This window comes from Phoca vitulina, unplaced genomic scaffold, assembly GCF_004348235.1.
Source record: "Phoca vitulina isolate PV1807 unplaced genomic scaffold, GSC_HSeal_1.0 scaffold3, whole genome shotgun sequence".
In the NCBI taxonomy this organism is placed as follows: domain Eukaryota; kingdom Metazoa; phylum Chordata; class Mammalia; order Carnivora; family Phocidae; genus Phoca; species Phoca vitulina.
In genome coordinates, this window is record NW_022589706.1 from 273,271 (window position 1) to 294,817 (window position 21,547).

At 52.6% G+C, this 21,547-nt stretch overlaps 1 protein-coding gene across 1 annotated transcript in view; it reads left to right on the plus strand.

The window, feature by feature from the left end:
* The window catches only part of JAKMIP1 (janus kinase and microtubule interacting protein 1), a 121,956-nt gene that overhangs the window by 39,386 nt on the left and 61,023 nt on the right, over window positions 1-21,547 (plus strand). Inside the window, exon 2 of the mRNA XM_032399682.1 lies at window positions 20,685-20,947. Within this exon, the coding sequence (XP_032255573.1) occupies window positions 20,819-20,947 (129 nt within the window). The 5' untranslated portion in view covers window positions 20,685-20,818. The remainder of the gene's footprint in view (window positions 1-20,684; window positions 20,948-21,547) is intronic.

Here is a 21,547-nt window from a genome sequence, read left to right on the forward strand (position 1 = left end):
GGAGCAGAGGTGCAGAGGAGGGCAGGTCGGAGGCCCCGGCAGGGAGTGAGGGGGACGAATTTCTGTGGGGAGGACCGGGCGCTGGTGGGGAGACTCAGCCGGGGCTGTGCTGCACATCCTGGATGCAGTCCTGAGGCCAGCTTTTGAGCCCAGGTAAGAAGGGTTTGGCCTCATCTTCTCCAAACTGGTGGCAGATGAGGGCCTGCTCTGTGCTGGTGGGGAGGCGAGAAGTGTGGGCCGTGGCCCCGGTCTCACGGAGCTTACAGCCTGGTTGGGAGAAAAAGACCCCACAGGTAGAATGATATGACTTGAACTTTGTGAGCAGATCTAAATATTGAATTTAAGTTAGGTAATTTTTTTTGCCTAATCTTTGGAAGACAGATCTTGGGCACGTGTGGGACATGCTGTGATTTAGCGTTAGGCCTGGTTTCAGGTCCTGGACTCTGTACTTCTTACCAGGGCGGCCTTGAGCCCCGACACCTGATTTCACTGAAACTCTGTCTTCCCGTCTGTGACGTGGGAGAGTCATTCTTCATCGGTAAGACTCAAGGGCCAAGTGTGATGGTCCACCCGGAGCTGGTCTGGGACAGAGTACCCGCTCACTGCTGGTCATTTCCTTCTGGAAAAAACGGCTGCCAAGACATTGTGTGTGTGTTTTGTGGGGGTGGGTTGTAAATTACTTGTGTCTGCTTTTCTGAACCCTCACAGTTTTTCTTTGATTAGCATTTTTTTTTTTTTTTTTCTTGAGGAACATGACTTATAAAGAATAGACCTGATAAAGCAATCTCCTTGGTTGGGTCTTTGTTTCTGCAGATTGGCCCTGGGCCCACAGTGGCAAGTGTGGGACTCGTGAGCCACATGCCTGTGGTGGACAGATGTCACTAGCTACTTTAAAGCCTTGAAATTCCTGGACAGCCAGGAAGAAGGGAGACACTTGGACCTTGGTACCTTTGCAAAGCCTTTTGCTCCGTAAACATGAGCCTCGGGCCGTCAGGCCTGACCAGCCCTCCAGCCCCAGCACCTTGGATGAAGTCCCACCAGGGTGCAAACCACCAGCCCCCTGTTTCCTGGGTGTGTGTTCTGTAGGGACCAGTTCTGTAGCCTCTTGGAACTCTTCCTGCCTCCTGCAAACCTAAAAGCATCCCATGATGTCTTCCTGCCTTCTCCCCCTGTCCACTCATCCAGTCCCAGGCCCTGGCTGAGAACTCCACTGTCTCCTTCCACATGTCTGTGCATGGAGTTTCAGTAAAGAAGAGTGAGTGCTTATTAGAAGCCAGGCCCGAGGATGGATGCTCTGGGAAATTGACAGATAAAGTCCCAGCGTCCTGGACTTTTTATTTGGAGTGTGTGATGGGGCCGCATGGGTCGGCGTGGGAGAGCAGCAGTGACCAAGCAGAAAATAAATGAGAAATGCGTGTCTGCATTTGCCGTAGATCCTGGAGGGTCAGGCTGCGAGCTCAGTCTCTCAGCTCCAGTGTCCCAGCACCCAGTTGGCCCCCAGGAAATGCTGCCCGCGAATGGAGCTGGGGGGAAGAAGGGAAGAAACAGGCTCTGCCAGCCTGAAAAGGTAGACTTGCCTTTCATGGAGTCTGAGTCCATAGCAAGCATTCGGAGTCCGAGTTGTGTCCGGCTTATTGCAAAGGGCCCTGGGGAAAAGGGACGTTCACATGCATTTCCTGGAGTGCAGAAGCTGAGGCTTGAAATCCTCATTTGCTTAGGAAGAAACAAATGCAAAATGGCAGCACTCCTCTGTTCAGAGAAGATCTGCTGGGTGCAAGCCAGCATTTGGGATTGCAAGTCAGTTTTCTGCACGGAGTCTGTCACCAGGAAAGGCAGTTGTCCTACTCTTGGTCTGAAATAGATGCACCACAGCCATCAAATCATTGTGCGCTAGCTGGTGTTCAATGTGGGATACTCTAGTGTTTATTTAGCAGTGTACGTGTCACCCAACCTACAGCTTTTCCAGAAAGCTGTTGTGCAATGGAAAGCATGCCTAATTTTCATTTGGTCACTCTCTATTGTCTGGGCTTCTACTCAGTACCAGGCTCTGGGGCAGGTCCTGGAGCAGGAAGTTGACTAGATCGGGTCCTTGCTCCGAAGGAGTGAATGTTCAGAAAAGGTCAGCTCTGGGTGGGCAGGGACTTCTGGCTGTGTGGTGTTCCCAGTGCAGAGGGGAGGCGTGATGAATCCTTGAATGAACGAATGATTGGGTGAAATGAATGAGTGATTGGATGGGAACAAGTCAGAAGGTGATGCCAGGGCAGGGTGGCCAGGGTGGCCAAGTCAGAGGGGAGCACGGGAGTCGGGGAGGCCCTGACGCAGATTACAGAAGCTTCTGGGGGAGGCTTGTGAACCAAGGAGAGTATCCACAGGGCGCCCAGGCCCTCTGGCAGAGGGAGGCATGGGGGCAGAACCCACGCCCGGGAGTAGGGGGAGTGAGCGTTTGGAGGGCTGAGTAGGGGGTGGTGTGGGGAGGCTTCAGAGGACGCAGATGCAGGTGGATAGAGCGCTGTTGGCCTGGCTGGTGGGCTTGGGCTGGACCCCAAGCTGGGGGGACCACCTGAAGCCATCTAGGCAGAGGAGTGACATGATGAGGTGCCCTAGGAGACCCCCATGGATAACAGGGACAGCAGGGCCTGGGACGCAGACCAGGCAGTCCTTCAGAGCCAGCCTTCCTCAGCTCTTAACTCACCAGGCACTGTCTGAACATATTCTCTGTGGACAGCCAGTTACTTACTGAGGTGCACTTTTTAAAATAAGCAACTTTTTGTGAGCCCCCTTAAATGACTTAAGGACCCCTTATGTGACTGAGTTCTAAGAGTTGGTCCTTTCAGACTTCTCATGCCATGAACTTGAATGAGGCAGAGAAGTTTCTCGTGTCATTTCCTCTCGTCAGCACAAGTGTGCGTTGGGAAGAACCCAGATCCGTGTTCCAGTTCTGCTCCATTACATACGGGCTGTGTGACCCAGGGCTGTGTCCTCAGCTCGTCGTTGGGGAGGTGGAAGGTAAAGGAGATGATGCCTGCGGTGCGCCCAGCGTGATGTAAACCTCCCCACCCCCCCGCCCCGGCAGGGAAGGCGGCGTCTGACCTGGGGGTGACAGTGCCCAGTGTTATCTTCATTGACTGAACTTGCTAATTAAGGTTGGCTCTAGGGAGAAGGGTACCTAGTAATTGAAGCTCATTTCCTTCATGCTCATTGGGCTTTCATGTGCACAGGGGGCATTTGGGTTAGTGGAGTGAAGCTGTGTGACCTTGCTCAAGTCACTTAACCTCTCTGAGCCTCAGATTCCAGTTTCTTAGCCTTTGAACTGGAGACCCTAATAATTCCCATCTCCCTGGGTGTTGGGACAGATATGAGAAATCCAAAGCTAAGAATTGAACCAGAGTTTTCTGATTCCTGGTTTTGCAAACTCAACCTAATTTATCTGAAGATGTATTTTTGAGATAACACCTTATGTGTCCTTTTAAGCCTTCTGTGTAAGGTGATGCTTAAAAACAGCTGAACATAATAAAAAAATAAACATAAACTATGCTGCCAAAAAAAACCAAAACCAAAACCAAATGAAGAACAACAGTTAGTGCACACCTTTCTTTGGTAAGTCTTTCTTTAGTAAGTGTTTGGTATGTCATATCATAGTTGAGGAGGAGTTCAGCTTGGCTGGCTTCCCTAAGTGAATTGCAGGGTTGAATCCAGAAGGAAGCACAACCTGGGACAGACTGTGTCTTTCAGGCAGGCAGGGTAAAGTGGGAGAAAACGCTGGAGAAGCTTCCATCTCTGCTGACGGTTCAGAGCAGAGCTCTTGACCCCGGCACGGGCTGCATGTTGGAATCCCCTTGGTTGCTTTGGAAATATAGCAGTGTCCATGTCCCACTCTAGATCAGTGTCGTCTGGACTATATCTGGGCATTTTCTCAATTTTGTTTTTGATCGTTGATTGCACTCTATAGAAATACAATTAATTTTTGTATACTAATCTTGTATCCTGCCACCTTGCTGAATTCATCTAGTCTACTAGTTTCCTTTTTTTTTTTTTTTGTAGATTCCTTAGGGTTTTCTATACACAAAATCCTGTCATTTTCAGATAGAGATAGTTTTACTTCTTCCTTTATAATCTGGATGCCTTTTACCATTTTTTTCTTGCCTAATTTATCTGGATAAACCTGTGGTACAATGTTAAATAGAAGTGGTAAGAATAGACATCCTCACCTAGTTCCTGTTCGTAGAGGGAAAGCTTTCAGTCTTTCACCATTGAATAAGATGCTGGGTGTGGGCATTCTGTAGATGTCCTTTATTGGGTTGAGGAAGTTTCCTTCTGTTCCTAGTTAGTTGAGTGTTTTTATCATGACAGGGTGATAGATTTCATCATGTGCCTTTTCACATCTATTGAGATGATCATGAGGTTTTGTCCTTTATCTTATTATTATGGTGTATTACATGGATTAAGTTTGGGTGTTAAACCAGCTTTGCATCCTGGGATCAATCCCCCCTGGTCACGGTGTATGGTTCTTTTTATATGTTGCTGGATTTGGTTGTCCAGTATTTTGTTGTGTTTTGGTTTATAGACACATCACTCCAATCTCTGCCTCCATCTTCACATGATATTGACCTCATTTTTCCAGGTTAGGAAACAAGCTCCGGGAGACAAGTGACCTGCCCAGGGACACACAGCTAACATGGGGGGGGGTGGGGTAGGGTCTTGATTCTAACTCAGTCTGATACGGAGCTGGAGCCTCGAGAACACTCCACTCCACTGCCATTCTGAGGTTCTAGAACGTGAAGTTCTGTCAGTAGACCATAGGTGTAGATAGGGTCTATTTGTAGCAAGCATGAACAAAGTATTAGGTTTTCTGCTATGTTATTTAAAGTTGTTTTGTGTGTCCCTCTTTAATTTTTTTAAAAGATATTTATTTATTTACTTATTTGAGAGAGAGAGTGTGCAGAGGAGGGGCCGAGGGAGAGGGAGAAGCAGACTCCCTGCTGAGTAGGGAGCCCAATGTGGGGCTCGATCCTGGGACTCCAGGATCACGACTTGAGCTGAAGGCAGACGCTTCACCGACTGAGCCACCAAGGTGCCCCTCCCTCTTTAATTTGAACTCAGGTTTCTGGGGCACCCCAGTCTCCATCTGCGTTCATCTGTTGGGCTACTTTAAACCGAGGGGTGTAATACAGAGAAGCAGGCGTGGTTAGAAGGTGGAGGAGCAGGGTCTCGGCTGGGCCTCAGGTTTGACACTCACCCTCAGGTGAGTGACACCCCAGAGTAACACCCCAGAGTTGCCCTCCCGGGAGCTGGGGCATCAGAAGCCATTGTGTCCAGGCTGACTCCAGCCACAGCTGTAAGCAGGGATGATGGCCAGACACCAAACACACCAGGGCGCACCCTGTCTGCCAGGCTCACACTAACAAATGGGCACCTTGTTGCACCACCTGGGTCCCCATTTGTCCTAGGGTCGAATCTTGTGTAAATGAGTGAATGAATGAATGAATGAATGAATGAATTGAATGAATGACGGATCTACAGGTGCATGCAGAACCCTAGCTCCAAGGGAGTCTGGGAAATGTAGTTTCTGGCTCTCTAGGCTCCGCAGTTCAGGATGGTACATTTGGTCCCCCTTTGGGGTCATTTCCTCAGGGGGATGAGAGAGTATGGACAGGCCGAGAAATGTCACCATCTCAAATCTTCGAGCTATTCACAGTTCCCTGGTTCCCGGGTTCCTCCCGGACTTGTGGCATGTACTGTCTCCAGGGTGTGCGGCAACTTCAGGAGCTGAGTCAGGTGGGATGCAAGCAAGAAGTGCAGCCTGAATCCGATCCGGCCCCTGGTAGGACAGCACACCTTCTCCCAGCCTCTTCCGTTCAGCCCACCTGGGTGAGCCCCAACCTGGGTGAGTCCCGGCTAGGAGGCACCGGGGACACAGGGCATGGCAGGTACGTGTCCAGTGACGTGGAGGAGGTAGGGCTGCACGTGGCTGTCTTCTGGGGCAGGAAGTAGGAAGTGCCCGAAGCAAAGCAGCAGGAAGCTCCTTAGCCTGAAAACAGGTAGAGAAGAAGCGGTGGGGGCCACCCAGTGGGAGTCTGAATCACGGAGCAGGGGAGGGCTGCACCGGGCAGCCTGCAGAATCGGACAGGCTGGGTGGAATCTTGGCTCCTCGCTTCAGCAACTTGAGCCTTAGTTTCTTCACCTGTAAAATGGGGTAGTTGATTGAATTCCGTGAGCTTGTTGTTGAGATTCAGTACAAAACTCTGTTTAAACGCCTGGTGGAAGATGAGCTGCTGCCTCTCCCATCACTTGTTTGATCCCCGCATGCCCTCTGCCAGAGCTTTCTGGGTGCGGTCAGAGGGTTACGGTCAGCTGGCCGGGGTGGAGGGAGTGGAGGACCTGACTTGTTGGCCTCTTCCTGAGTTGGCTCTTCCTTGGAAATCTAAATTCATTACCTTGGTTTGGCTCTTCACTAGTACTAATCACCATCAAAAGTAAGAAAAGCAGGAAGGAAAAGGATAACTAGGGGTCACTGAGCAGGGGTGATGGCAGGGCTGCGTCTGACTGTGTGAGTGCGGGCAGTGGCTTGGCCTCTCTGTGCCTCTGTTGCTTCTTATACAAGATATGGAAAATGAGCCCTCCTTCTCAGGAGCTTGATAGGGTTAAAGGGATGACCACTTGCAGACACTTAGCATTTCTAAAGGGTCCCTGTGGTGCTTCCCTTATTCCTGATCCCGGAGGGAGGAAGGTGTTACCACTGGGATGCTAAAATAGGATTTCTAAAAGTGCTTACATGTTCTCCTGGTTATTTGGGTTTAAACAAACCAAAATACAGGTTTATGGATGCCTGCCGGGAGTCCGAGCACTTGTGTACGTGCTGAAGGAGCCGTTTTTTACTGTGAGATTTTTCCCACATCCACCATTTCTTAATTCCCATGACCCCAGTCTCTGCCACGGTGTTGGGTGATAATTTGAAAATGTGTGTAAGAACTTCCTTGAGAGTTGGAAATGCTTCTGAGCAGTGGTTGGGTAGGAGCCGGTGGACCCACATTATGTGGGTTTTATGTCACTCTGCCAAGTGCCATGTACACAATGGCATTTTGATTCAGGAAGGGCCAGGCTGGACCTGCTGGGAAGTGTCCATCCCTGGAAGGGGCTGGGTCAGCTCTGGTGACATCCCATAGCTTGAGAATGGGAGAGGAGTGGTTCCTGAGGAGACTAAGCAGCCCTGTCCCAGCCCCTTCCAGACTCCAAACAGATGGACCGTCCAGCTTGCTTCTGTCCCTGCCCAGGTCCTGCCAGTCTGGCTGGGCCAGCTCATCTGTCACCTCCTTCATGGAAGGCACCTCCCTGGCCTCTGGGCATACACAGTGGGCTATCCCTCCTCTTCTGTTTCGGGCCGTGACCACTCGTGGGCACCTCACCCCTGCCCTGCTGGACTTGAAGAGCTGGTGGAAGAGGTTGGGAAGAGGTCTCTAGTGCTGTGCAGTGTCTGGTAGCATCTGTGTGCGTGGAGGAGGGCATTGCGGTGTTCCTTGTCTGCGCATGTGGTCATCCATCTCACAGGCACGTGCCCTCTGCCTTTACTTGGGTGCCTAGCCAGCCAGGCTCTCCAAAGGTGGAGGGACACTGAGGCCTCGCCAGCCAGGAGTGCCTGGTCTGGTGGGGTGGACATGTGTGCTAACGCAGCACGATCGGGACTGTGAAGAAGGGAAGCTCAGGGTGCCATGGTGTGCAGAGGACACCCCTCTGGCCTGAGGGTGGGGAGTGGTATCAGTGCCAGCCGTCTGAGGAGGTAATGCCCAAACTGAATTTTGAAGAAGACAGATAGGTGGGAAAGGGAGGGAAGGGCATTCTAGGAAGAGAGTATCAGCTAGGTTTGGCGAGGCAGTTCTGCGTAACAAAGGAGCCCCTGAAGATCAGTTCTGGGTCACGCATGCTCTGGTGCATGTCCCCTGGGCTCCCCTCCAGTGGGTGATCTCAGGGGTCCGGTGCTCCCATCTGGTCTCACCATCATCTCAACACGAGGCTTCTCAGGTCCCTGCAGCCAGGGAGAGAGAGAAGAGGCGTCACTCGGGCTCTTCCGTACCTCAGCCCCATCATGACCCAAGTCACTGCTGCTCGCACACCGTTGGCCAGGGCTGGTCACATGACCCCCACCCACGGCAGGGGAATCTGGGAAGTGGAGGGAAGCAGGTTGGGGGTTTGCCGAGCACACAGGGAACCCACTTCCAGAGGTACCCAGGCCCCGGAGAATGCAGCATCGATGGGAATTATAGTCCCAGGACCTCTGGCTCTGCCAGAACTCATAAAACACTGACTCCCTCCCCTCCACACAACTCCTGGGCATGAATATCATGGCTAGAAAAGAGACCTGTGGAAGGAACAGAGCTCAGGGGGTAAAGGGAGTCTGATTATAACATGTCGGGAAGGATTACGTTCTTTGGTGACTTTTATGTTTTTAAGGAATTGGGTTTAACATTGGCCCCATCTCCTTCTTGATCTCCTTCCGTCCCTCTCGGAGTATAAATAAAATGGAGTATGTATGGTAGGCTCTTTCATATGAAAGTGAACCCTTTATGTTTATGAGTCTTTGAAGCCTTTCAAAGAAGTTGTGCACAGAGTTACCTTCCCGTCACTTTGGCAGTGGTGGGGAAGCGGGGCCGAGGTCTGCTCACGGAACATCCAGGAGCACAGGCAGAGAATTTGTGCTCAGCTAACTTCCCCGTTCTTACCGGCAAGGGCTTTGTCTCTGCTTGTGATTTTAATTTAGATTCATCCTTATGATTTTTTTGTGTTCTTACGGGCCGCATTGCTTCCTAATGGGCTTCTGGAGTATCATTTGTATAATGCAATTTGTATCTTACTGAATTTATTACAAAGATTTTTCTTCAATTCAAAAGGGATGGGGTTTGCTATCTTGGTTGTAGGTGAGAGATCGTCAGCACTGAGAGATCCACGGTGGCTGGGAGTTCATTTGAGATTTGTTTCCTTTAGCTGACCGTGAGCGTGCAGAAGTCCGCTGGCTCCGTGGCAGCCTCGTGGGTCTTGAAGTTCAGTGTTGTCTTGTAGATGACACATAGCTGTGTCTTGTTTTTCCACCCACTCTGGCAGTCCCTGTCTTCTCATTGGTGCAGCGAGACCACTGAGAGTTCAGTGATTATCAGTATAGCTGGACTCATACCTACCACATCTGTTACTTTTCTATTTGCCTACTTTTGTTTTCCACCCTTTTCCTGCCTTCTGTGGTTTTAACTGAGCATCTGTGTGTCCCCTTTTCTCTTTTTCCCCAGCATATCGGTTGTATAAGCACACCTCGTTCTGCTGAGCTGTGCTTTATTGTGCTTTGTAGATACTGCATTTTTTTGTTTCCAAATGGAAAGTTTGTGGCAACCCTGAGTCAAGCCAATCTATTGGCGCCATTTTTCCGACAGCATTTGCTCATTTCATGTCTCTGCATCATATTTTGGTAATTCTCACAATATTTCAAACGTTTTCATTATTATATTTGTTAGGGTGATCTATGATCAGAGATTATGACTTGCTGAAAGCTCTGATGATGGTTTTAGTAATAAAGTATTTTTTAATTAAGGTATGTGCATTTTTTTTAGATATAATGCTATTGCAGATGCAACAGATTACAGTATGGTGTGAACATAACTTTTATGTGGACTGGGAAACCAAAGGGAGTCGTTTGACTCCCTTTGAGATGTTGACTTCATTGCAGCAGGTCTGGGACCAGACCTGCAATATCTCCAAGGTGTGCCTCTATTTCTTCTTTATCTTTTTAAAGTGGTAGCACTGGGTGTTATACACAACTGATAAATCATTGAACACTACATCTAAAACTAATGTTGTGCTCTATATTGGCTAATTGAATTTAAATAAAAAAAATAAAGTGGTAGCCTTAGAATTTGCAATAGACATGTGCGGCCAATCCAAGTCCCTTTTCATATAATACCATGTGACTTCATGTACAGCGTAAGCACCTTCAACAAAGTCTTCCTGTTTCCGCCCTCCCATTCCTTGTCACAATGCTGTCATTCATGTCACTCGTCCAGAAGCTGTCATCATGTAATACACCGCTGCGGTTATTATTTTTATCTGTTAGATCAATTGAGAATAAGAAAAATTAAAGTTTTTATTTTTCCTTCATTTATTCGTTGTCTAGCTCTCTTCCTTTTCCTGTGCAGATCTGTATTTCTTTAAAAATTTTTTTTAAATTTTTTTTGTTTTTAGATCTGTCTCTCTGACCTACGACATCTTTCTTCTCTCAGAACTTCCTGTAAGTTTTTCTTTTTGCCAGGAAGATCTACTGGTGACAAATTTCTTCAAATTTTGTTTGTCAGGAAAAGTCTTTACTTCTCCTTCACTTTTGAAAGATAATTTCACAAGATATAGAATTTTGGGTTGGTGGGATTTTCTCTCAATGCTTGACTTCACTCCATTCTCTTCTCACGTGCATGGTTCTGAGGAGAAGTCGGATATAATTCTTTTTTTTTTTAATTTTTAAAATTTTATTATGTTATGTTAATCACCATACATCACATCATTAGTTTTTGATGTAGTGATCCATGATTCATTGTTTACGTATAACACCCAGTGCTCCATGCAGTACGTGCCCTCTTTAATACCCATCGGATATAATTCTTACCTTTGTTCCCCTATAGGTAAGTTGTTTCCCACCCCCTGGCATCTTTCAAGAGTTTTTTAGTTGTCTTTGATTTTCCTCAGTTTGCATATGATATGCCTAAGTGTTGGGGTTTTGATATTTATCCTGTTTGGTGTTCTGTGAGCTTCATGGATCTTTGGTTTGGTGTCTACCATTAATTTTTGAAATTCCCAGACAGTATGGGTACAAATATTTCTTCTGTTCCCTTCTCTCTTTCTTCTATTTCTGGTATTCCTATTATATATTTGTTACCCCTTTTGTAATTATCCCACAGTTCTGGGATACTCTGTTCTGTTTCAGTCATAGTTTTCCTTGCTGTTCGGTTTGGAATGGTTTTATGGCCCTATCTTCAGACCCACTGATTCTTTCCCCAGCTGGGTCCAGTCTACTAATGAGTTCCTCAGAGGTGTTCTTTGTTTCTATTACAGTGTTTTGTTTTGTTTTTTTCCTTTAGTATTTCTTTTCAGTCCTTTCTTAGAACTTCCATGTCAGCTTACTTCAGCCATCTATTCTTGCATATTGTCTACTTTTTCTGTTAGATCCCATAGCATGTTGATCATAGTTATTTTAAAGTCCTGGTCTGATCATCCCAGCACCAGTGCCATATCTTAGCCTGGCTCTGATACTTGCTCTGTCTCTTCAAACTGGGTTTTGTATGCCTTGTAATTCTGTTGTTGTTGAAGGCTGGACAGGAGGTATTTGGTAAAAGGAATCTGAACTGATTCCCATGGAGGTTTCTGCTCTGGTAGGGTTGTTATTCTCAGTATCCATCTGTCTGCCTCTCCAAATTTTGCCGTGTGATCTCAGTTCTCAGATGGATATAAGAAAAGTTACTGATTTTCAGTTTCTTCAGCTTTTTTCTTGTTGTGCGGATGGAAATGATGACTTCCAAGCTCCTTACATGCCAGACCAGAAACTGGAAGTTAGATTCAGTTCTTTCTAGATTCTCCCTCCTCCTTCCCTCTTTCCCTCCACCATTTCCTCCCCTGTTCTTCCATTTCTTCCCCGCTCTGTTCCTCCCTCTTGTGTATGCCCCCACCCCCGTCGCATTGGGCAGGACTTTGCTAAAGCGGCCGCAGGTTAGGTGACTGCACAGTGTTGCCCTGATTAGAGGTTACTCTGTTTTTTTTGGGGGGGGTGGCATCATGAGTTCAGACCTGAGCTCCATGCATTGTTGGCTGTGAGGTCTCGTGTTTTGAGAGGCCTCCCTTCCCTGAACTTGGCTGCACTTTACTCCTTTGGGACATATCAAGATGGACATGGTAGGGCCAGGTGACAGAGGTCATCCAAAGATTCCTGATGAAAGCAGTGTCCTCATGGTGTCCAGCTGTTGGTGGGTCAGCTGCAGCCCTCCACCTGGCCTTGAGCTTTAGCCATGACCATGCTTGTTCTGTGACTGGGGTGAGGATAACAAGTGACAGTGGCCGGTGGTGTGTGACTAGAGATGGAGGTGTGGTGGCCCATGGAAGAGTCTCGTTGTGTCCTTCTGTGGCTGTATTTAGGATGCAGAGTTGGGTTCCTCCTGACCTGTGTGTGGAGATGTTGAAAGGAGCAGACAGGCAGAGGTCTGCAAGGAGGGGGCTTTGGGCAGGAGAGGCCGTGAGCATCATAGGGCAGGGCAGGGTGTGGCTTTCTCAGTATTGTGGCACCGAGCCACGAACCATGCGTGGTGCCTGTGGGTCGGATGTGGGCAGTAAACTCGTGCTGGATGCATTCAACCAGCCGAGCTCCTCTGCTCACGGCTCTGTTTACCCAAGGTACTTGATGCTCAGGGTCCTGTCTTTGTGCTGCAGCCATGTTTAAACACTGAGGGAGCCTGGCTGGCAGGGGGAGGGGCCAGCTAGCAAGTGACCTGAGCCCACCATTGGGTGCCCCCATCTCTGCCTACACACATGCCAGTCCTTATGTGGTTATACTTGGCTTCATGGAATGAAGGTTGTTTTTACCAAGGACTCAGGAAACCTGTGTCTCTTGAAGGATCTCTTGCATCCTTCTGCCTGAACTTTGTAACTGAACCATGGAGGTGGGTGTGAAAGGAGCACGTCACATCCAGCGGACATCCAAGGAAGAGTCCTGATGTTTTGGGCGCCTGTTCTGGGCTGGTACTGGAGACTTATTCAATCAGGTGGTTTATAAATGGAGGAGCTGAGACTCTACAGGGCCAGGGTGAGCAAACAAGTAGGCGAGGCAGTGGGGGACTTGGTGGGGGGCCTTGCCAGCCAGACCTCCCACTGCGAGGTCGTGTTGGTGCTCTCCCCTGAGGCAGTGGGGACTGGGAAGCTTGGTTGTTATTATTGCCATTATCACTGGTGGTGTTTTGTTAATTTTCTGCACTGGGGTGGGATGTGGGGACTTCCACTTCCGAAGGCGCCCTGGGCAGGGGCGATGGCTCGGAGGTGAGGGACAGGGAGACTGTTTAAGGCTTTTGAGATCCACAGGGCTGCAGGTGGTGGGGTGAGGGGACCCGGGAGAGCTCCAGAGGGAACCCGGCAGATAGCGCTGTGGGGCTTGGGTGGTGCCTGTGGGGGCGAGGGGTGGCAGGTGGCCATTCTTCTGTCCCCATATGAAGATGCACAGGCACCATCACACAGTCCAATTGTGGGACGGACTCCCAGGCCATGCCTGGGACCTGGTGTCAGTGAAGGCTGCCCTTCATTCCCTCCTCCCAGCGTGTCCTGAGCTCACTGCGGTGCGTACCGCTGCGGTGCCCCGTCCCCACGGCGAGCACCTGCCATCCAGGAGCAGTAAAGATCTCCACTTCACAGATGAAGAAACTGAGGCCCAGAGAACTCAGGTGACTTACCCCAGATCAAAGGGTTAGACCCACTGGGGATTTAAATCCACATCTGCCAGGCTCTTTTCTAACGATGTTACTGTCCAGTTACTTACTGTGTTTGGGCCTCAAATTCTCCATCCACAAGATGGGGGTAATAATAGGACCCACATCATAGTTGTGAGAGGCTTGCTTGAGATTGTCCTGTGTGGGGCTGGTCGAGATGTCAGGTGTAAGTATGTGCTCCAGAAACACTCTTCTTCTGATCTCATGTTACCTGGAGAAGAGAAGGTTCTAGGAGTATGACTGAGTCTCCAAATCGCTGAAGGACCCCTCTGTGGGGAAGGGAGAATGGACTCCTTCTGGGTGGCTTCCGAGTGCTGGAAGGGGCCCGGGGCAGAAGTTACAAGGGGCCCTTTTGTTTGTTTGTTTCTTTTAGACTTGAGACAAGAGGTGATTTCCAGGGCCTAGGGGCTGCCCTAGGGGAGCAGGTGTCCCCATGGTTGTGGAGGGGGGCGCTTCCTATCCTGGGGAGGACTGTGGAGAAGGGACTGAGGAGGGGATTCTTGCGGGGCCTGGAGGGCAGGAGGTGACAGGTGGGGCCTTGGAGTCCCAGCTTCTCAGGGACTGGGAGTCCTGCATCCTGCAGCTAATCGGGTCTTCGTGTGTGTGATTTGTTCATCACACCGTGAAAGGCCCATTTCTGGGACACCTCATGGCCTTCCAAGTACTGTCACACCCACTGTCCCATTTGGTCCTCACCGACGTGCCAGCGAGGGTGCCGCACTGACGCGGCCCTGGCAGGCGGGGCGGGCCACCGATTCCCCTGCCAGCCAGGGCCTGCAGTCTCTGCCCTGTCACCCTCGGGCACAGCGCATCCCCCACTTACCCCCTTTCCTTCCAGAACAGCCAGCTTCTCAGCAAACCTAGCTGTGTGGCTTTCTGGTGTGTGTGTGTGTGTGTGTGTGTGTGTGTGTGTGTGTGTGTGTGTGTCGGAGGCTCAATTTCTTCATCTCTAAATCAGGAGGAGAGCCGCGGCCCTGCCTCCCCACAGGGAGGCTCTGTGGCTCAGCTGGGGTGAGGTGGGCCAAGGTGGGCAGCCAGTGGCCGAGTCGGAGGGGCTCGCCTGCCCGTGTGGGGCCAGAGCCCTCTGAGCCTGGCTCCCCCCGATGGAGAACGGGAATGGTGGTCCCGTGCAGCCCCCCTGCTCCCAGCCTGCATCCCTGTGCTGCCCCAGTTTGACGTGGCAATCCCAAGGCAGCCGGGCTTTCCATCACTGGAGACTCCCTGCAGGCCTCACGAGATGCCCGGGACCCCTCTGTGGGAATTGCGCTCCGCGGGCTGGAGAGACCTGCCTGCACAACCCAGAAACACTTCTCCTGCACATCTGGGGTTTTCCCGTCCTGGTCAGAGCTGCTGGGCTAGTGGGCGTGTGCGTGTGTGGTGTATGTATGTGTGGTGTGTGTGTGTGTGCACGCACGTGTGTGGTATGTAGTGTGTGTGCATGTGTATGTGGTGTATATGTGGTGTGTGCAAATGTGTGTGTAGTGTGTATGGTGTGTAGTATGTGTGGTGTGTAGTGTGTATAGTGTGTGTTGTGTGGGTGTGGTGTGTAGTGTGTGGTGTGTAGTGTATATATGTGTGTTGTGTGTAGTTTGGGTGTGGTGTGTAGTGTGTGTACACATGTGTGTTTAGTGTGTGTGTTGTGTGTGCAGTGTGTGTGGTGTATATATGTGTGTTGTGTATAGTGTGGGTGTACTGTGTATATGTATGTGGTGTGTAGTGTGTGTGTAATGTGTGTAGTGTAAGTGTATGTAGTGTGGGTATAGTGTGTGTGGTGTATGTGTGTGTGTAGCCTGTGTGTAGTGTGTGTGTAGCATGTGTAGTGTATGTGTTGTATGGAGTGTGGGTATAGTGTGTGTGGTGTGTAGCGTGTGTCTAGTGTGTGTGTGGTGTGTACTGTATATGTGTGTGATGTGTACTGCCGGTGTACTGTGTATAGCGTGTGTATAGCGTGTGTGTAGTGTGTGTGTAGTGTGTGTGTGTGTAGCCTGTGTATAGCATGTGTGTGATGTATACTGTGTGTGTGGCATGCATGTAGCATGTGTGGGGTGTGTGTGTGTATAGCGCGGGTGTGTGTGTAGTGCGTGTATAGCGCGTGTGGCGTGTAGCGTGTGTAGCGTGTGTGTGGCGTGTAGCGTGTGTGGCGTGTGTAGCGTGTGTGTGGTGTGTAGCGTGTGTGGCGTGTAGCGCGTGTGTAGCGTGCGGGGGGGCATGTGTGTGTAGCGCGGGTGTGTGGGTGTGGTGTGTGTAGCGTGTGTGGTGTGTAGTGTGTGTGTGTGTGTGTGTGTGTGTGTGTGGCGCGCGTCTCCGGGAGCCCGGCCGCCGGCCCCGGACTCTGCAGAGCACCTGCCGGCAGCCGCACACCTTCATCTCCCGCCGGGGCCGCCGCGGTGGAGGCCAGGAGGCGGGGGTCCGGGTCGGGGCGGGGGGGCTGGGGAGGGCCTCTGCTGCCCCGTCGCCTCACAGAGCGGAGAGAGACCCTCTGCTCTGAGGGCACGCACCGCATTCACGGGTGACCCCCCAATCGCATTGACCCTTCCAGGTCGGCCGCATGAGGTGGGGCACGCGGGCGTGGGGCCGTGGGGGGCGTGTGCGGGGCCCGCACGGCAGCCGCCCCTCCCCGCCGCACCCGGGCTCTCAGGGGCTCGCTGGGCCGCAGGAGGAAAAACCTGGGCCCCAGGAGGAAGTCCAGGGCGCGGCCCGTGGCTCCCCGGTCGCAGCTGGGAGAGTGCCCCAGCGGCCGAGTCCCCAGCTGGCCAGAGCGAGCAGCCCTGTGTGCAGGCAGGGGCCGGGCGCCTGGGGCTGTGCCGGCCCCTGGGATGGCAGGGTCCTAATAAGCAAGGGGAGGGGGGACCCCAGCTGCTGTGATGAGTCACAGCATCTGCTGGACAGTGGGAGCCGGCGCCGGACCCGTGGCGGCCTGGTGGTGTGCTGGCCGCTCCAGGGCCTCTGAAGGCCCAGGTGAGCTCCGCTGACCACCTGCTGAGGGGAGGGGGGCCTCCGGGTCTCCCCTCCCCTCTGGGCTGCCGCTCCCTCTGTGACCCCAGGCAGGCAGGTAAGCCCCTGACCTGTGTGGGCCTCAGTTTCCCCATCTGTAAATGGAGTCTGTCTCCTGTGACCATCCCTGCCCCTGAGTTTGACTTAAGCCCATAGCTTTGGGTCCTGTCACCTCCTGTGTCCCCGCATCTCAGCATTTACTGAGGCCCTGGCCTGGCAAATGCTGAGAGTGAGTGTTGGTGTTAGCTCGTTGCAGGCTTGGTGTTTGCTCCCTGGAATTTATGCCTCCTGGAAACACAGAGCTTTGAGTTTGGGCGGAACACGGGGAGAGGCCCTACAAAGACGGAAGTCAAGATCCCACCCTCAGAGGGGCTGACAGACCCCTCAGCCACCCTGGCAGCTCAGAGGAGGTGCCCGACCATGGGCTCATTGGGGGAGGCTTCCTGGAGGAGGCAAGAACTGGGCCGTCCGTCCCCAGGCATGGCCCCCCTTCTGGGTGTCTGGCCTGTCCTGCTGCTGTCTGTCTCTGCCCTTTGGCCCTTCTGCTTCTTGGGGCCTTGAAAGCCGGGCTGGGAGACTAGGGGGCCTTGGGGTCCAGCTGGCCAGGGGGGTCTGAGAACAATTGGAGTCTGGGACTGGCCCTGAGACTTCACCGGCCACTGTTCTCGTGGTCCCCCAGATGCTCCTGGTGTGCTGTCTCCCCATGGGCTGGGTCTCCTCTCCCCCCCTCCCCTGGGCTTGCTGTCCCAGGGCCTCCCTGAGGAATAGACCCATTTCACTGCCTGCATCCCGCGTGCCGTGCCGCCTCGGGCGGGCGCTTGACCTCCCTGAGGCCCAGATGCCTCATCTGCTGCCCCTTCCTCCCTGGCATCTTCAGTGTCCCTGGAAGGGGCTGCTGGGGAAGGAAATGGGCCTTCAGGTTGTACTAGGGCCACTGAGAAGCTGGGACAGCGTGACACCAGGTGGGCCACACCTTGACGTGGCCCCTTCCAATGGTGCGTCTTAGCCCCTGTTATCCTAACCTTCGTGGAGGTTACTGGGAGGCTGGCCTTCCTCCTCCTAATAAATTCGGCTTCGTTTTGTTTGGTGAGTATCTTCCCTGGGCTGAGCATAGATATGGATGCCAGCAATCCCCACACATCCCTGTGAGGTCAGTGCCATGGATCCCATTAAACAGATGGGAATACCAAGGTGGAGAGAAGTTCCGTGACTCTTCGAGAACCATCCAATCAGCAAAGCATGAGCTGAGAGGACACACTTAACTGTGAAGGAGAGCCCTTTGCTGGGGGACAGCACTTTTCTGGCCCTACAGAACGGCCAGCTCTGTCCCAGGGGTGTGGCCCGTGTCCTCTCTTCTCGGGTGACCTTTCCCTTGCAGGCAGCCCTTAGAGACTCAGGCGGAGCTGCAGCTGCGTCCGGCTGTGGCTGGAGAGTCGGTCAGCCTCCAGACCAGGCTGTCGAGGCCCTGGGGACAGGGCCCACGTGCTTTTCCTTCAGCTTCTTTCTTGTCTCTTTCCCAGCTAGACCCAGATGGTTTTCTGAAACTTGCTTGCCTTCCTTTGGAAAAATGGCATCATTTTTTTTTTTTTTTTTTTCTGTAAAGCAGGAATAGAAATAGAAAATCTGATTTATCAGGAAGAGTGTAAAGAAGAAGATAAACATCACCTGTCACTTGGGCCGTCACGGCTAACATTTGGGAGGCCTGGCTGTCTGGTCCTCACTGCTGCGTCCCCAGGGCCTGGCGCCCAACAGATACTCAAAAAATATTTGTGACCAAATGGAAACAGTGAATGAGTATTTCTGAAAACTGAGATCAGAAATTGTATTTGTTCTTTGGCTCTGTGACATTCACCTTCCTCCTTTGGTGTCATTTACTTAACCGTCCCTTTGGCTGAGCATCGGGTTGCTGGGAAGAACACCTGTGTGTATAGAGAGGCTGTATCCCTGGTGAGTCCTTACAGTGCGTTCCTAGAGGTGGTGTCGCTGGGCCATGGGATGGACTCAAGGGGAGAGAAGCCTCCCCCGTTCTGGGGGCTGGATCTGAAGAGTGCTTCCTGCTCTCTCTTTGGGGCGGGGCGCCTTCTGCGTGCTGCCGTGCTGGTTAAGGGCAGGCAGGTCAGAGCAGCGAGGAATGAATTATGGATTATGCTCTCATAAGTCACATCAGAGCAAATGGAGTTCATACTTACCTGCAGACACAATGTACCTTTCTGGAATCAGTCAGTGGGGATGCTGATCTCCCCTGAATAATCCTGTGTGGCGTGTTGAGAAACGCCGCTCCCTCCTGTTCGAGAGGGGTATCACTGGCTTCCACCTCTGCCTTCCCAATCGGCTGGTTTGCACAAACATCCCAGTGCCCCCGGGCACGCTGGACCTTAGCTCACAGACATCGAGGGTCTGCCGCTTGCCGGAAGTGCCAGCGTCCGTGAGACCCCACCCAGCTCCTGTCCGCCTGCCTGTCTCCCGGCTCCCACCCCACAAAGCAGCTCCTGCTGAGGCCACTGACCCCCTATTCCTGAATCTGGTGGCCAGTTTCCCATCCTCATCCTCATCTTGACCACTTCCTAAAACCCCTTCTTCCCTGAGCCTCCCTGGTCCTCCTATCTCCAGGCTGCTCGTGTCCGATCTTCCTTGCTGATTGCATGTCTTCTGTTCCACTCTAAAGCCTGGCATTCACCCATGCTGGAATGTTCTTCTTACTGTGCATTCTCTCCCAAGGCGATCTAATCTCATGGCCACCACTGAATCACTCTGTGGTCTTAGGTAGCTTACTAAACCTCTCTGTGCCTGGGTTTTTTTCTCATCTCCAAGATGGGCCTAATATCTGGACCTATCTCTCCAGGTGCTGTGAGGACTATATGCTCCCCAGCTCCTAACACAGGGCTTGACACATAATAAGTGCTTCATTCATTCATTCATTCATTCATTCATTCAACAAATGCTTCTGGCGGGCCTCCTGCATGCTGAGCTCTGAGTCCAGGCACAGAGGATGCAGCAAGAATAAAACCGACCCGGCCCTGCTTGCTTGGAGCTCGCTTCGTGGTGTAGCGTGGTTTGTCATGTGGAAAGAGCAAGAAGGCAGAGCAAGGGGCCTGGGCGATCAGAGATGTGCTGTCAGGGGCGGGGCAGCATGGCGTCCGGCTGGCCCAGGGCTCGGGGTTTGGAGTCTGGGTTCGGACTCACCACGTCCGGTCCGTCTGTGGAGCTTGACTGGGTTAACGCTGTTGCCCCGTCTTGGCTGTGTGACTCTTGCCTGCACTCAGCGTCTCTGTGCCTTAGTCCCTCATCTGCGACACTAGGCGCCATCACCTACCTCACAGGGCAGTTGTGCAGATTAACAAAAGGTGGTCTAGGTGTCGCACCCAGGATGCCGCGGTACTAGCCGTCACTCCAGGCCTTGTTTTAAGGGCTTGGGCTTTGCCACCCTGTGGGCTGTGAGGGCAGCCCTACCAAATTGAGGGCCTAGGCCTCCCCAGGAGGAATGTGAGTGCTGGTGGGGCTGTTAGCTCATCACGACGCCCCTGTCAACTGGGCAGCAGCTCGGGCCTGGCCAGGCAGGCACAGAGGCCTGGAGGGACTGCAGGTGCTTCCGCTGGGTGCAGAGCTAGCGGCTCAGGGTGACCAGTGCTGTGCTAGTCTGGGGGTCGGGGACAGGGAGCCATTTTTCAGCGTGCAATCCTCAGATCCTACTCCAGAGTCACCTGGGAGTGTGGATGGAGCATCCAGATTCCTCGGTCCCACCATGTACCTCGTGCTCTGAGCTCAGGGCTCCGCAGGGACCCACGTTTTGAAACAAGCACCCTTGGTAACTGGGGCTCACTGATGGCTGCAGCTGGTGGTTTACAGGTTGCTTGGGGGGGAGGTGGTGTGATCCCCTCTCGAGAAGGACAGAGGTGCACCAGAACTGCTCAAGGTGTGGTCGCCCAGGAGCATCACCTGGGTGCTCGTGAGAAATGCAAATCAGATTCTCTGGGGTGGGCGCAGGGCTCTCCACCTCAACAGGCTTCCGAGAGATTGTGTGGCATCCAGTGTGAGAAGCGCTAGGTCAGTGTTGTGAATGGCGGGGCCTCCGTGGGATGAGCAGGTGCGTGGCCCAGGCAGGGAGGCCTCAGCCAGCACTGGCTGCCATTGTGTTTGAGTGCTCAGGCCAGGACACCAGCCTCTCTGTCTCTCTGCTAACCCGGCCTCCCTCCTCCCCAGCGTCCCACGTGATGGTTTACGCGGAGGACGAGCAGAGCCCTGCACACCTGGATAGCACGGCGGAGCCCGTAGCGGCACCTGCTGGCCGGTGGGTGTGAACCGAGGGATCTCAGTGTCTCAAGCCAAGAGGAAGCATGTCTAAGAAGAGCCGGAACAAGGGCGAGAGGCCCGAGATGGAGGCTGACGCCGTGCAAACGGCTAACGAGGAGCTGCGGGCCAAGCTGACGAGCATTCAGATCGAGTTCCAGCAGGAAAAGAGCAAGGTGGGAGGGGTGTGGGCCCCCTCGCTCCACGGAGGAGGGGGCGCTGCGAGTTCCCTGGTGGGGGTCTTCCCAGGCTGGGGTCGGGGGTGGGCACTCAACCTCTGAGCTTCAGCTTGCCCCTTGGTGAAATGGGTATACCATGAGTGGTGGTACCACGTGGGTTCCAATCTTGGCCCCCTCTTGGACCAGCTCCATCACTGTCCATGCCATAACCCCCTCACCTGCAAGATGGGGTCATAACCGCCCCCCCACCCCCGATGGACCTGTGGGTAGGAGTTAGGAGGCGAGGGTACTAAAGAGCTTCCAGCAGAGTCTGGGTCTGGGATGGGGCCGTTGAGCTCTCGTGGGGTGAGAACGAGCTTTGGGGCTGGTCAGTACAGTACCAGGTTGGGTGCCAGGCAGACGGTAGGCATCCAGGTCGAGTGCAGCCGTGATGGGCAGCCTGGCACCGTGGAGGAATAATAACCAGTCAGTTCGAAGTCCTAAAGATCCGGTGTCATGGATTCCAAACACAGCCCATCAGTGTTGTCACTCGGGTGGTTTGAAGGCCAAGCAGGATGGGGCTCTGTGGTGTCTATGGGCGAAGAGAGGGGGAGGGAG